The sequence below is a fragment of the Mobula hypostoma genome, chromosome 5 (assembly GCF_963921235.1).
Source record: "Mobula hypostoma chromosome 5, sMobHyp1.1, whole genome shotgun sequence".
In the NCBI taxonomy this organism is placed as follows: domain Eukaryota; kingdom Metazoa; phylum Chordata; class Chondrichthyes; order Myliobatiformes; family Myliobatidae; genus Mobula; species Mobula hypostoma.
Window position 1 is genome coordinate 71,407,005 of NC_086101.1, and position 14,659 is coordinate 71,421,663.

The 14,659-nt window shown below is 41.6% G+C and overlaps 1 protein-coding gene across 1 annotated transcript in view; it reads right to left on the reverse strand.

Annotated features, from left to right (window-relative positions):
• The window catches only part of abcc4 (ATP binding cassette subfamily C member 4 (PEL blood group)), a 349,901-nt gene that overhangs the window by 42,592 nt on the left and 292,650 nt on the right, over positions 1 to 14,659 (reverse strand). The window contains exons 22-25 of the mRNA XM_063048526.1: positions 14,180 to 14,299; positions 9,452 to 9,562; positions 5,991 to 6,091; positions 2,157 to 2,348 (exon numbers count right to left, since the gene is read on the reverse strand). Of these exons, the coding sequence (XP_062904596.1) occupies positions 2,157 to 2,348; positions 5,991 to 6,091; positions 9,452 to 9,562; positions 14,180 to 14,299 (524 nt within the window). The remainder of the gene's footprint in view (positions 1 to 2,156; positions 2,349 to 5,990; positions 6,092 to 9,451; positions 9,563 to 14,179; positions 14,300 to 14,659) is intronic.

Below are 14,659 nucleotides of genomic sequence, written 5' to 3' on the forward strand. Positions count from 1 at the left end.
CCACCTATTTAACCCTAGCCTAATCACAGGACAATTTACAATGAACAATTAACCTACTAACCATTCTGTCTTTGGACTTAGAAGAAAACAGAGCACCTGAAGGACACCCAGGCAGTCAGAGAAGATGTACAAACTCCTTACAGAAGGTGCCAGAAATGAACTCTGAACTCCAGAACACCCCAACCTGTAATAGTGTCACACTAACTGCTAAGCTGTCACAGCGGGCCAATTGTTTCATAGGTAAGGAAAATCAAAATTGAACACAATACATCAGGCATTGTTTGATCAAATCCCCACATCTAATTATTATGAAATGTTAATGTTATACTGCATGGAATCAAGCCAGTGGGCACCTGCTCATATTATTCTCATCTTCCAGCAGTTGACCCATAACCTTCAATACCTGGATGATTGAGTTACTCATCTAGAAGTGCAGTGTCCTCTGCTCTGGTGAGTCCCACCATAAATTGGGCAACTACTTTGTCGATCACCTTCGCTCCAGGTGGTCAACCATTTAAATTCTACTCCCCATTCCCATTCCTGTGTTATTATGGGTGTACATAATAAAGAATTTCAGTTCTCAGCGTGCAATGCGGGCAGTTCACCCAGAACCGCAAGTGACGTTGGTGGAATGGTTGCACTTGCTGGTGTCGGGCTGAAGCCATGACTAGAGTGTCCTGTAAATAAATATATTAGCTTTACTCTTGCTGATTGTCTTTTATCAAGAACAAATATAACATTGTGTCAGAAGTGATATTCAGGCCAATGTTGACGTGATTGTCACCTCCATTCCAGTATCTCCCAAAAGAACAGAGAAGATTAGGACAGCAGCAGGGACAGATGAAACAATGAAAGTACTCAAAATCAATATAGAAAGGATGGCCAGCAACTAAGAACGACTATCCAATGTGCATTCGGGATTATTGTGCACTCACAGCTGAACTGTCAGTAGTGGAAGATATGGTCTTCGAAGAGAACAGATACGCAATTCCAGTGTCGTTACACAAGGAAATGCTCCAGAAGATACATGAAGGGCATCTTGGTGAGAAAAAGATGTAAACATAGAGCTCAGGAAGTGATGTACTGACCAAGGATGAACCAAAATCTCAGCCAGACCAATACTTCATGTGAGATATGCCTTACCTACAGACCAACACAGTAAGCAGAATCACTTACAACACACCCTGAACCAGACAGGCTGTACTTTAAAAGGGTTTTGGCCCAAAATATCGACAGTACGTTTTTCCATAGATGCTGCCTGGCCTGCAGAGTACCTCCAGCATTTTGTGTGTGTTGCTAGGCTGTACTTCAAAGTTGGAGTGGATTTGTTTGATTGTAATGGGAAGTTATATTGTTGTAACAGACTAGTTTTCCAATTACCCAGCGGTTGCAACACTACAATCAACATCCAGCAAAGTGGTCATCACCTTCCAGAAAGCTCTATTTACAAAGCATGGAGTTCCATGTGAAGTGCTATCAGACAACAGCCCACAATTTTCCAGCTGTGAGTTCAAGTCCTTTGCCAGTGACTGGGGGTTTTGACATACAATTTCAAACCTAATCACCCAAAGTTTAATGGCCAAGCAGAGTTCAGTCAAGGTAGTGAAGGCCCTCATAAAGAAAGTGAAAGACGGATGAGAGGACTTCCACAAGCCTTATGATTTATAGAAGTGCACCACGGCAGAATGACCTTCCACCAGCCCAAATGCTGAGGGGTCGACGCATACACGCTAACCTTCCAGTGCACGAAGACATGCTGACACCTAAAGGAGCACACGAGGTCAAATTGGCTCAAGAGAAAGGGAAAGAAAAACGGAAGCAGTACCATAACAAGACTGTGAAAAGCCTACCAGTCCTGAAACCTGGAGATCGAGTACGAATCCAAAATCACAATTTCAGCACATAGTCCATGCAAGGATATGTGCAAGAAGGAATTGTCTACATTCCTACTCCATCCAGACGGAGCAGGGAAGACCTCCGTGTGGATCTACTGCCACAAATTCCAACCCACAACTGTGACGTATCACCTGTCAGTGCACCAAAGGGGCCAGCAGATGTGAAAATTGAACTTGGTACTCAGAGTTCTCAAAAAGACACTAATATTAACACAACCAGATGTTAACTAAATTTCTTAAATAATGACTGATATTGCTTACCTTTTCCTTTGGTCTGATTGTTAGATTCAGGTCCTTAAGAACAGGTTCAGAATCAGGACTGTAGCCAAAGCTGACATTTTCAAATGTCACACTGCCTTGGTTTGGCCAGTCACTAGGTGGAGGTTTGCAAGATTCCCATGCTGCCTCGCTTTCAAGTTCAGTATAGTCCAGTACTCTTTCCACTGATGTCATCTACAAGGATGAGAGAACATTTAAAAACGTCATGTCATTCGCTGATGCATCCTCCTTCTTGATGCAAAGAACTGAGACAAAACTTTATAAATACTGCAGCATTGCCATTTGGTGCTCTATGAAGATTCCTGCTCCCTCATTTCTTCCTTATCCTGCTTGTCATTTCTATAGCTTTTCTGGTTGTTTTCTGTTGTTTTTGTTAATTGCCATTCTACTCATATATTCTCTTCGTGTCTTACTTTACATTTCACATTTTGCTTCTCACATGACTATTATACCTGGCTCCAGGATGAAACGATCTCCTTCATGCATTTCTGCTAATTCCATTCCATGAAAGGGTTCTGAATATGAACCACAAACATGGAAAAAAATCTGCAGATGCTGAAAATCCAAAGCAAGACACGCGAAATGCTAAAGAAACTCAGCAGGTCAGGCAGCATTTATGGAAAAGAATATAGTCAACTTTTCAGGCTGAGACCCTTCATCAGGACTGGAGAAAAAAGATGAGAAGTCAGAGTAAGAAGGTGGGGGAACAAGTACAAAGTTATAGATGATAGGTGAAACTGGGAGAGAGGGAGGGGGCAAAGTAAAGATCTGGAAAGTTGATATCTGAAAGAGATAAAGGACTGGAGGAGGGGGAATCTGACTGGAGAGGATAGAAGATCATGGAAGAATGAGAAGGGGGAGCAGCACCAGTGGGAGATGATGGGCAGGTAAGGAGATAAAGTGAGAGAGGGATGCAGGAATCAGGAATGGGGAATGGTGAAGAAGGTGGGGGGGGGGGGGCGGGGGTGCAATAACCAGAAATTTGAGAAATCAATGTTCATGCTATCAGTTTGGAGTGGATCCAGAACGAATATACGGTGCCCTCAGCTGCATAGCTTCCGTTTTGCACATGTCTGTCCTCACCTCATCCTCCCGCCACCACACCAGGGAAAGGGTTCCTCTTGTCCTCACCTACCACCCCACTAGCCTGTGTGTTGAGCACATAATTCTCTATACCTTCCACCATCTCCAATGAGATCCCACGACCAAGTACATCTCTCCCTCCCCCTCCCTTTTCTGCTTTCTGCAGGGTTCACTCCCTAGGCAACTCCCTTGTCCACTCGTCCCTCCCAATGATCTCTCTCCTGGCACTTATCCTTGCAAGTGGAACAAGTGCTACACCTTCCCCCTCACTGCCATTCAGTGCCCCAAAACTGTACTTCCTGGTGAGGCGACACTTCACCTCTGAGTTTGTTGGGGTCATCTACTGTATCCGCTGCTCCTGATGTGGCCTCCCGTATATCGGTGAGGCCCAACATAGGGTGGGAGACCACTTCACCGAGCACCCATGGTCCATCTGCCAGAAAAAGCAGGATCTCCCGGAAGCCACCCATTTCAATTTCACTTCCCATTTCCATTCCCAGATATCAGTCCATTGCTTCCTCTACAGCCATTATGAGGCCACACTCAGGTTGGAGGAGCAACACCTTATATTCCACCTGAGTAGCCTTCAATCTGATGGCATGAACAACGATTTCTCAAAGTTCTGGTAATTGCCCACCCCGCCTTCAACATTCCCCATTCCTGCTTCCTTCTCTCACCTTATCTCCTTACTTGCCCATCACCTCCCTCTAGTGCTCCTCCTCCTTCCCTATCTTCCATGATCTTCCACCCTCTCCTATCAGATTACCCCTTTTCCAGCCCTTTATCCCTTTCACTTATCAGCTTCCCAGCTTTTCACTTCACCTCCCCACCCTCTCCCAGTTTCGCCTATCACCTAGTACTTCTTTCTCCCCTCCCCCACCTTCTTACTCTGACTTCTCATCTTCTTTTCTAGTCCCAATGAAAGGATTCGGATTGAAATGTTGTGTGTTCACTCTTTTCTATAGATGGTGCCTAACCTGCTGAGTTTCTCCAGCATTTTGTGTGTGTGTTGCTTAGAATATAAAGTAGATTCATTCGATGTAGTAAATGCAACATGCAACCTTTATTATGTTTTCTAATATAACTGATGTAGTAAAATGAGTAAGATAAATAAATCGGTTATTGTGCTCCAATTGAACCAGTTCTGAATATTTTGAAAGTTCTTTCCCAGAGTTTAAAATCTGGTTAACACTGATTAAAATGTTTAGCTTTGTTTCTAAAGTAAATCCATTTCAGCTGTGTTAATCAAAGTACCAAGTTATTTCGTGAACACCTCAAGAAATGAAAAAGGATCTAGTGCTTTCCCAGCGTATATGATGAATAAGCTCTTCCCGGGCTTCCAGCCGGGTACAGGTATCGATTATAACTGACGTCTTGACTCCAAGCTCTGCCATCTTCACTAGGGATGATGCCTGGGCATGTCTTATCCAGTGGTAGTTACACCCTGTAGCCCATCACTCCTGATTGGTTGGTCCTCATCCAATCAGGTTTCCTTTCACTTTAACTTGTTAACAATCGAATTCCAGTTCGTAATAAGAGCGAGACCTTCATAGAAACATACAGCCCATAAAGCTGTGCCGAACACCTTAGAACTATCTAGGCTTTACCCATAGTCCACTATTTTCCTAAGCTCCATGTAGCCATCCAGGAGTCTCTTAAAAGACCCTACTGTTTCCACCACCAGCAGCCCATTCCATGCGCTCACCATCCTCAGCGTAAAAAACTTACCTCTGACATCTCCTCTGGTACCTACTTCCAAGCACCTTAAAACTATGCCCTCTTGTGCTAGCCATTTCAGCCCTAGGGAAAAGCCTCTGACTATCCACACGATCAATGCCTCTCATTATCTTGTACACCTCTATCAGGTCACCTCTCATCCTCCGTCGCTCCAAGGAGAAAAGGCCGAGTTCACTCAACCTATTCTCATAAGGCATGCTCCTCAATCCAGGCAACATCCTTGTAAATCTCCTCTGCACCTTTTCTATGGTTTCCATATCTTTGTTAAAACTCTTTTACTCTAGTTTTATTCCAATGGCTTCCTTTACCGGGGGGTCCCAAAAGCCACAGGCACGGCACAGTAGTTTTGTGCTGACGAAGTCAATCCTATTGCCATTGTGAACAGAATGTTCTGCTGCCACTGATTTCTCTGAGTAACCCAAATGGATACACCTCCTGTGCTCCTTGATGTGGGTTTTCTCTATGCATCCTGTCTGGCCTATATACGCTGCTTTGCATTCACAGGGAATCATATAAATGCCAGCCAACCTGAATCCCAGGTCATCTTTGACCCGCATAAGCCGCGATTTGAGCTTCTTTACAGGCAACCCGGCTGGAAGCCGAGAAGAGCTTAACCCAAGTAATGATTTAGGAGACATTTTGCATTTGCTGTTATGCACATGATTTAAGGAGAAACTCAATACTCTTCGATCAGGTGCAGTTTGTGCCTGGATTGTAACAAAGTGGAAACTCTATCCCCGTTAATTAATTCATTGCATTTATTTATTTAGAGATACAGCATGGTACAACCCTTCTGGCCCAGTGAGCTGACGGTGCCCTTACACAGCCAAGTGACCAGTTAACCTATTAACCCGTACACCTTTTGGGATGTGGGAGAAAACATCTGAAGGAAACCCACGCGGACTATGACAGAACCTGCAAATACCTCACAGTCAGCAGCGGGAACTGACCCATTCTTCTAACTTGTTGCATAAAATATTTTAAAAGCTATCTTACCAAATTTTCAACTTCAGCACTTTGCCGTACACCCCACTGGAACATTCCCATCAGTGTGATAGAATAAGACAGAACTAAACCGACCTGTCCTGCGTCCAACTCTGCAAGAAGAGAGAATACCTGCAGTTAAAAAGGGCACCTTTCGTATCTACCACTGAAATGCACTGGAAGAAATCGGCACTGTTGTAATGCAGGAAATACAATTGTCAATTTACACAACTGTGACTTTTGTTGAAGAATCTAACTTAACTGAAGACACAGAAGAAGAAATAAGCTTTATAACTTCTTAGGTGCTGCTCAGTAACTGATCACTTATAATAATAACTAATCTTTACTCATACTCTGTGCCTCTTGGTTTGATCTCTGATCCTTTAGTAAAAAGCCTGATTTTTATTCGTATTTAGAATTTTGCACTTGCCATAAGCAGACCTTTTTTTGCTTGATAGAGTTGGCATCGTACAGCACAAAAAAGGGCCTTTCAATCCATCAAATCTTTTTGCCTGTCTACACTAATCCCATTTGCCCACATTAGAACTATATTCTTTTGCTTCCTTAATTAAATATTTGCCTTAAAGCCACTTAAACATTGTAATTGTATCCACTTCCATCCCTTCTCTGGCAAAGTATTCTAGATATCAACCACCTCTCAGTATAAAAAAGCTTAGTGGCAATTCTGTACTAAACTTGAATCATAGAAGGATACTCAACAGCTGAGGCAGGGTTTGGATGCCATCACCTTCCACAAAGTAAAACCAAGCAGCAAAAATTACAACAAGGTTTCGCTCCCAGATGAGCTCAATGTTTTATGCTCACTTTTACTAGCAGAACTTGGAGGCACCATCACGAACCCCCTCATACCCCGATGACCTTGTGATTTCAGTCTCTGTGACCAATATGAGAGCATCCTTCACAAGGGCAAATCCACGGCAAGCATCAGGCCCAGAGCATGTATCTGGCCGAGTACTGAAGACCTGTGCTAATCAACTGGCTGGAGTGTTTAGAGACATCTTTAAGCTCTCACTTTGGCTGTCTGAGGTACCCACCCGCTCAAGCAGGCTTCAATTATACCAGTGCCCAAGAAGAACATAGTAACCTGCCTCAATGACTGTCATCCAGTCGCACTTACATCAGCTGTGATGGAGTGCTTTGGGAGGTTGGTCATGAGGTATATCAACTCCTACCCGAGGAGTAACCTGGATTGACTCCAATTTGCCTAACAGGTCAACAGCAGATGCCCTTTCATTCACCCTACACTCAGCTCTGGAACACCTGGATAATGAAAATGTATATGTCAGTATCCTCTTTATTGACTACAGCTCAACACTATCATCCCCTCAAAACTCATCACTAAGCTTTGAGACCTGAGACTCAATACCTCACTTGCAAATGGATCCTTAATTTCCTCACTTGTGGACCCCAGTCAGTGCAGACTGGCAACATCTCCTCCACGATCACCACCAGCACAGGTGCACCACAAGACTGTGAGCATAACCTGTGAGTATAAAACTCTAACTCGCTTTATACCTAACCTAATGACTAAGAACAGTTCCAATGCCATATTTAAGTTTGCTGGTGACACTTGTTGGCTGAATCAAAGGTGGTGGTGAATCACCATATAGGAGGGAGATTGAAAATCTGGCTGAGTGGTGCTATAACAACAATCTCACTCAATGTCAGCAAAACCAAACAGCTGATTATTGACTACAGGAGGAGGAAACTAGAGGTCCATCAGTGTGTCCTCATCAGGGGGTCAGAGGTGGAGAGGGTCAGCAACTTCAAATTCCACGGAGAGATCATTTCAGATTTGTCCTGTGTCCCACACATAAATTCCATTACAAAGAAGGCACAACTGCAGTTCTACTTTTTTAAGAAGTTTGTGCACATTCGGTATGTTACCTAATTCTTTGACAAACTTCTGCAGATGTTTCCCTCCAGGTTTCACCTATCACCTGGTATTTCTCACTCCCCTCCCTCCACCTTTTAAATCTACTCCTCAGCCTTGTTCCTCCAGTCCCACCGAAAGGTTTCGGCTCAAAATGTCAACATACTTTTTTCCATAGATGCTGCCTGGTCTGCTGAGTTCCTCCAGCATTTTGTGTGTGTTGGTCAGATTTCCAGCATCTGCAGATTTTCTCTTGTTTGTGATTCTATAGGTGTATAGTGAAGAGTATCTTAACTGGCTGCATTTTGCTTGGATACAGAAACACTGATGCCCAGGAACAGAACAGTCTACAGAAAGCAGTGTGCGCAGTGCAGTCCATCACAGGCAAAGTCTTCGACCATTGAGCACATTTACAAGGAGAACTGCCACAAGAAAGCATCTCCATGACGGACCCATACCACCTAAGCCACACTCTCTTCTTGTGGCTGTTATCGGGAAGGAGGTACAGAAGCCTTAGGTCCCAAGCTACCAGTTCATGAACAGTTATTACCCTACAACGATCAGGCTCCTGAATCAGCATGGATAACTTCACTTGCATCAACTCTCAACTGATGCCACAACCTACAGATTCACTTCTATGGATTCCACAACTCATGTTCTCAGTGTTATTTATTTTTTATTTGCATTATTTGTCTTCTTTTGCATATTAGTTGTTTGTCAGTTTTTATCAATGTGGGTTGTCTTAAATTCTATTGTATTTCCTTGTTCCTCTAAATGCCCGCAAGAAAATAAATCTCAGGGTAGTACAGTGCCTATAAAAAGTATTCACCCCCCCCGCCCTTGGAAGTTTTCATGTTTTATTGTTTTACAACATTGAATCACAGTGGATTTACTTTGGCATTTTGTAAAAACACTGATCAACAGAAAAATATTATTTCGTGTCAAAGTAAGTTCCTTTGTATTGCTTTCATCCTGGGAGTTCTGAATTTGTCTGTGCTTTCTTTGATTCTCTTGGGAACGTGCCTCAATTGTAGGTGACCAGTCACTTAATTAGGTAAGGCATCGAAGGGTACAGATCTAATAAGGACAAATGTGTTTAGTGTAGATTGGGTAAAAACCATCAGCATTTTCATAGTAGGTTGAATGACCCATTTCTGTGCTCAACATTTTATGACTATACACAATACTGTTCCTGAACCACCCTGGTTCTCTTCATGTTTAGCCTTGGTGGCACTCTGCACAATTTCCTATCCTCGATCTCAGTTTCTCAACACAAAAAAATGTTCAATGTACTCGATAAATTCAATATAACAAATTATAAAACCTTGTAGTTTAATAACACTGAATTGGTTACATTAATTACAGATTTATTTTATCAAACTGCAGGATCTACATTCAGCTCAATCTTGCTAAGTAATATAAGACAAAAATACAAATTAAAAACATTTTAACAGAAAACTAGCTTAATTGTAAATTTGCTTGGAGAAAATAAAAGAAAACTGAGTTACAGAATAATAATTACATCCATAAGTTAAACTGCTGATTATAATGTAAAGAAAAAGCTGAAATTCCTACTCACGGCTTGCAATGAAAATGGAACTAAAAGCAACCACTGTGACAAAAATTGCACAAAGACCATCCAACCGAACTGCAAGCCACCGTGAAGTAGTCAGAAAAAGGAACCATGTTTCTGCAGAGAAAATGGGAAATAAAAGTCTGATAAAATCAATGACATACTCTTTATCATTTTGTCAAAACAATTCGGAATACAGTTCTGTGTACAATGCATAATTCAGGTAATTTAAATGTTGATATTAAAATATAATACTAATATTAATGAACCATTCTGCTGAGTTTTACATGCAACATTATCAGTTACTTGTTCAGCAGTTACTTGTTCACACAGATAGAAACAACTGAACACTTAGACTCAGAACACGAACAATGGTTTATTTCTATTAGGTTCCATTAAAGGGAGTTTATGATTCCAGTTGAGGCAAACTCCACTTAACCTGAGAATAAACCATACACTGAAACATTCTGTAACTACTTGATAGGTCCGTATTTCCAATAATCATGCTTCCATTTTGTGCAATATGTGAAGTCATGCTTTGGTTTACAGAAGTGTAGAGCTCCTGGGCCATTGGTGCATTGATGTTTTGGAAAGAGTCTAGATCTCTAAGCTTCCTCTTCTGCAAAGCCAGTCTACACACATGCTTTGACATTGACTCCCTATTTCAAATGTGTGAGGAAGAAATATCTTAAAGTATAAAGTCATATCTGTCAACATAGAAAAAGGCCTCCTCCTCCTCCCTGCTGACACTCAACACCGATGTACTTCCAGGACCAGTGTTTAGCTTGCAGCTTTACTCTCTCTCTACACCCATGACTGTGTGGCTAGGCACAGCGCAAACGCAAACTATAGATTCACCTTGACATAACTATTGTTGGCAGAATTTCAGGTGGTGACGGGGAAGGGTACACGAATGAGGTAGATGGCTGGTTAGGTGCTGTCGCAACAACAACCGTCAATTCAACGCCAGTAAGACCAAGGCATTGATTGGGGGCTTCAGAAAGGGCAAGTTGAGGGAACACGCACCAGTCATTATTGATGGGCCAGCAGCAGGAAGGGTAAGTAGTGGAAAAGCGGAGCAGTCTGAAGTTCCTGGGTGTCAACATATCAGAAGAACTATCCTGGGCTCAACATAATGAAGCAGTTATGAAGAGGGCATGCCAGAGGCTATATTCCATTCAGAGTCTGAGGAGATTTGGTATGTCACCAAAGAACACAGAACAGTACAGCAGAGGAACAGGCACTTCATCCCACAAAGTTGTGCTGAACCAGCTAAACAGTAAATCAAAAGCCCCCAAATGCTAATCCCTCCTACCTACACAATGTCCATATCCCCCTATCTTCCTCACATTCCTGTGCCTATCTAAACGTCTCTTAAAAGCCTCTAATGTACTTGCCTCTACCATCATACCAGGCGGCGCATTCCAGGAGTAAAAAAACTTACCCCTCACATCCCCTTTGAACCTACCCCTCTCTTCTTAATGCATGTCCTCCATTATTACACATTTCAATCCTGGGAAAAAGATACTCCCTGTCTACTCTATCTGTGCCTCTCATAATCTTATAACCCTTTAACAGATCTCCCTTCTGCTTCCACCGCTCCAAAGAAAACAACCCAAGTTTATACAGCCTCTCCTGATAGCAGGTGCCCTCTAAGCCAGACAGCACCCTGGTAAACCTCTTCTGCACCCTCTCCAAAGCCTCAACATCCTTGCTATGGTGGGACAACCAGAACTGTATGTAAAACTCAAGATTGGCCCCACCAAATTTTTATAAAGTTCCAACATAACCTCTTGACTTTTGAACTCAGTTCCACAACTAATAGAAGCAAGCATTCCATAAGCCTTCTTAACCACCCTATTGAGCTGTGTACTTTCATGGAGATATGAACTTGGACCCCAAATCTCTCTGCTCAGCAACACTGTTAAGGGTCTTGCTCTTAACAGAGTATTGTCTCCTTGCATTTGCCCTACCGAAGTGCAACACCTCATATTTATCTGGGTAAAATTCATCTGCCATTTCTCTACCCATATCTGTAACTGATCTACATGCGCTATACACTTTGCCAGTCTTCTACACTATCCACAACTCCATCAATCTTGGTATTATCAGCAAATTCATCTACATTTTCATCCAGTTTATTTATATACATACAAACATAGAGGTCCCAGCACAGATCCCTGAGGAACACCACTAATTACAGATCTCCAGCTCAAATAAGACCCTGCAACTACCAACCTATGTCTTCTTTGCATAAACCAGTTCTGGATCCAAACAACCAATCTGTCATGGGCCCCATGCAACTTAATCTTCTGGATTAGTCTCCCATGAGGGACTTCATCAAACTCCAGCAAGTTTCTACAGATGTACATAGAGAACATTCTAACTGGTTGCATCTCTGCCTGGTATAGAGGGGCCATTGCATAGGATCGTGTAAAGCTGCAGAGGGTTGTAAACTCAACCAGCCCCATTCCTCTTATCAAAGACATCTTCAAAAGGCGATGCTTCAAAAAGGCAGCGTCGATCATTAGGGACTCCCATCACCCAGACCATGCCTTTTTCTCATTGCTATCATCAGAGACGAGGTATAGGAGCCTGAAGACACACAATCAATGTTTTAGGGGCAGCTTCTTCCCCTCCACCATCAGGTTTCTGAATGGACGATGAATCCATGAACAATACCCCACTATTTTTGCTCTCTTTTTGCACTGTATTTAATTTTTTATATATATTTCTTTTTATAATTTATAGTATATATTGACATATTGTTTTCTATGTATTAGTCTTTAATTTTTTTTGTGTTTTTTTGCCTGATCTTTCTCAACCCTTTTTGTGAGGGGAAGGGGGGGGGAGATTTAGGGCTTGATGACCATGTTGCTCTTCTTTTGTTCCTTGATTTTGTGACTATCTGGATAAGAAGGATTTCAGAGTTGTATACTTTGATAAGTGAACCTTTGTACTGCATTGTACAAATGCTGCAACATAACAACTATCATGACATATGACAGTGATAATAAATCTGATTCTGCTTGTGATACTGAAGGCCCCTCAGCTCACTACATCTATGCCAACCAATAATTCCACTTGCCTGAATTAATTCAATATCCCTCTATGTCTTGTCCATTCATGTACCTGTCCAGAAGGCTATTAAATGTTGTGACTGTTCCTTCCTCTATCAACTCCTTCGGCATTCCAGTGACCAACTACTCTTTATAAAAATATTTTACCCCTCAGATCTCCTTTAAACTTTCTCCCTCTTAACATAAACCCCCACCCTCTAGTTCTAGATTTGCCTATCATAGAAACAGATACTGGCTTACTGCTCTTTCTATGACTCTCATAACTTATACACCTCCATCAGTCACCTCTCAGCCTTCAATCCAGAGTACACAGACCTAGCCTATGCAATGACTACTCATAATTCAAGCCCTCCAATCCAAGCAACACTCTGGTGAATCTTTTGTGTACACTAGTTTTTCTTTACTAGATTAAAGTGGTATTTGAACTTTCTTTCTATCTGCTGGTTTTCATAATTCTCCAATATTTTCATTTTCTTTCTCTATGCTATTGGTTTGCTTTTCAGCTCCACTGGTATTTAGTTACTCTCAGAAACTGCTTTATTAGGTGCACATGTACACTTGCTTGTTAATGCAAATATCTAATCAGCCAATCATGTGGCAGCAACTCAATGCAGAAAAGCATGGAGACATGGTCAAGAGGTTCAGTTTTCTTCAGACCAAACATCAGAATGGGGGAAGAAATATGACCAAACTGACTCTGACCGTGGAATGATTGTTGGTGCCAGATAGTGTGGTTTGAGTATTCAGAAACTGCTGATCTCCTACGGTTTTCATGTCCAACAGTCTCTATAGTTTACAGAGAATGGTACAGAAAACAAAAAAAAAACAGCAACATCCAGTGAGCAGCAGTTCTGTGGACAAAAGCATCTTTTCAATGAGAGAGGTCAGAGAATGGTCAGACTGAAGGCGACAGTAAGTAAAATAAGCATGCGTTCTTACAGTGGTGTGCAGAAGAGCATCTCTGAATGCACAACATTTTGAACCTTGAAGTGGATGGACTACAGCAGCAGAAGACAACAAACGTACACTCAATGATCATTTTATTATGTACAGATAACTGATTAAATAGCCTCTGAGTTTAGGAATCTCTGGACTACAAAAGTATTTTAAGACCATTGATTTTCAGAATTAAATATCACGCTGCTTTTTTACAGTTCTGTCAGTAATTATTCATATTGTTGAAGATGCACTAAAGATTTCAGTCTTTTCTTGTAACAAATTTTCTGTTTTCTTCGCTCTCTCAAAGGCCATGTCTCTCCATAGATTATTGCTTTCATTGATCACAAGTGCTTATGGCACTTCAATAAAATCGATATTAAGTCCTATTCTAACAGTGACTAATATTTAATCAGTAATTCCGCTATTGTGGACACTACAGTTTACCCTAATCTTGTGCTGATTGAATATCTATGCACTTGTTGGGAGTAAAAAGTATAAATTCATTAGAAACATAAGCACCCAGGAAATTAGCTAGTGGAGATAGAAGAGATTGCCAGATGCTGGAATCTGGAGCAACACACAAAGGACTTCAAACAGGCAGTTGTGGCTCAAGGAGATTAGCTAGGCTATTTCTAGTAAAAAGGTTCTTCTCCTTTCATTCTCCCTGATTTATACAGCAGTTGGGGAAACAATAAAAATCATACAATTATTTCACCTGAATGGAGATCCTGATGTTCATCAAATTTTGCCTGAAACTGTTGCTCTGTTTTTGTTGCACGAATAGTCCAAAGTCCTTGAAGGGACGAAGATAGATGCGAAAAGACTGGACTTCGAGCTGAATTACAAAATCAATAAATGTATCATTATTTTTTGCAGTAATTTTAAACATTGTTACATTTATAAAGAAAGTAGAAGCCCAGGGCCTCTATTAATTAATTATGTTGACTTCTTATGGATTTTAATATCGAGCTTTGGTGCAACTGCGAACATAATTAATAGAATAAACTCTCGTTACATTTTCAATGATTTTCATAAAGCATTGTCATTAAAACATTTTGGAATAATTTTTTGCATGTTTTGGTGTGATATGGGAGATATGGCAGAGGTTTGTCACTGAAGGTTGCATCAGATGCTAGGACGTAGGTGATCTCAGTAGAGATTTGGTGTGGAAGTGGATGGAGGCGGGGTGAGGTGT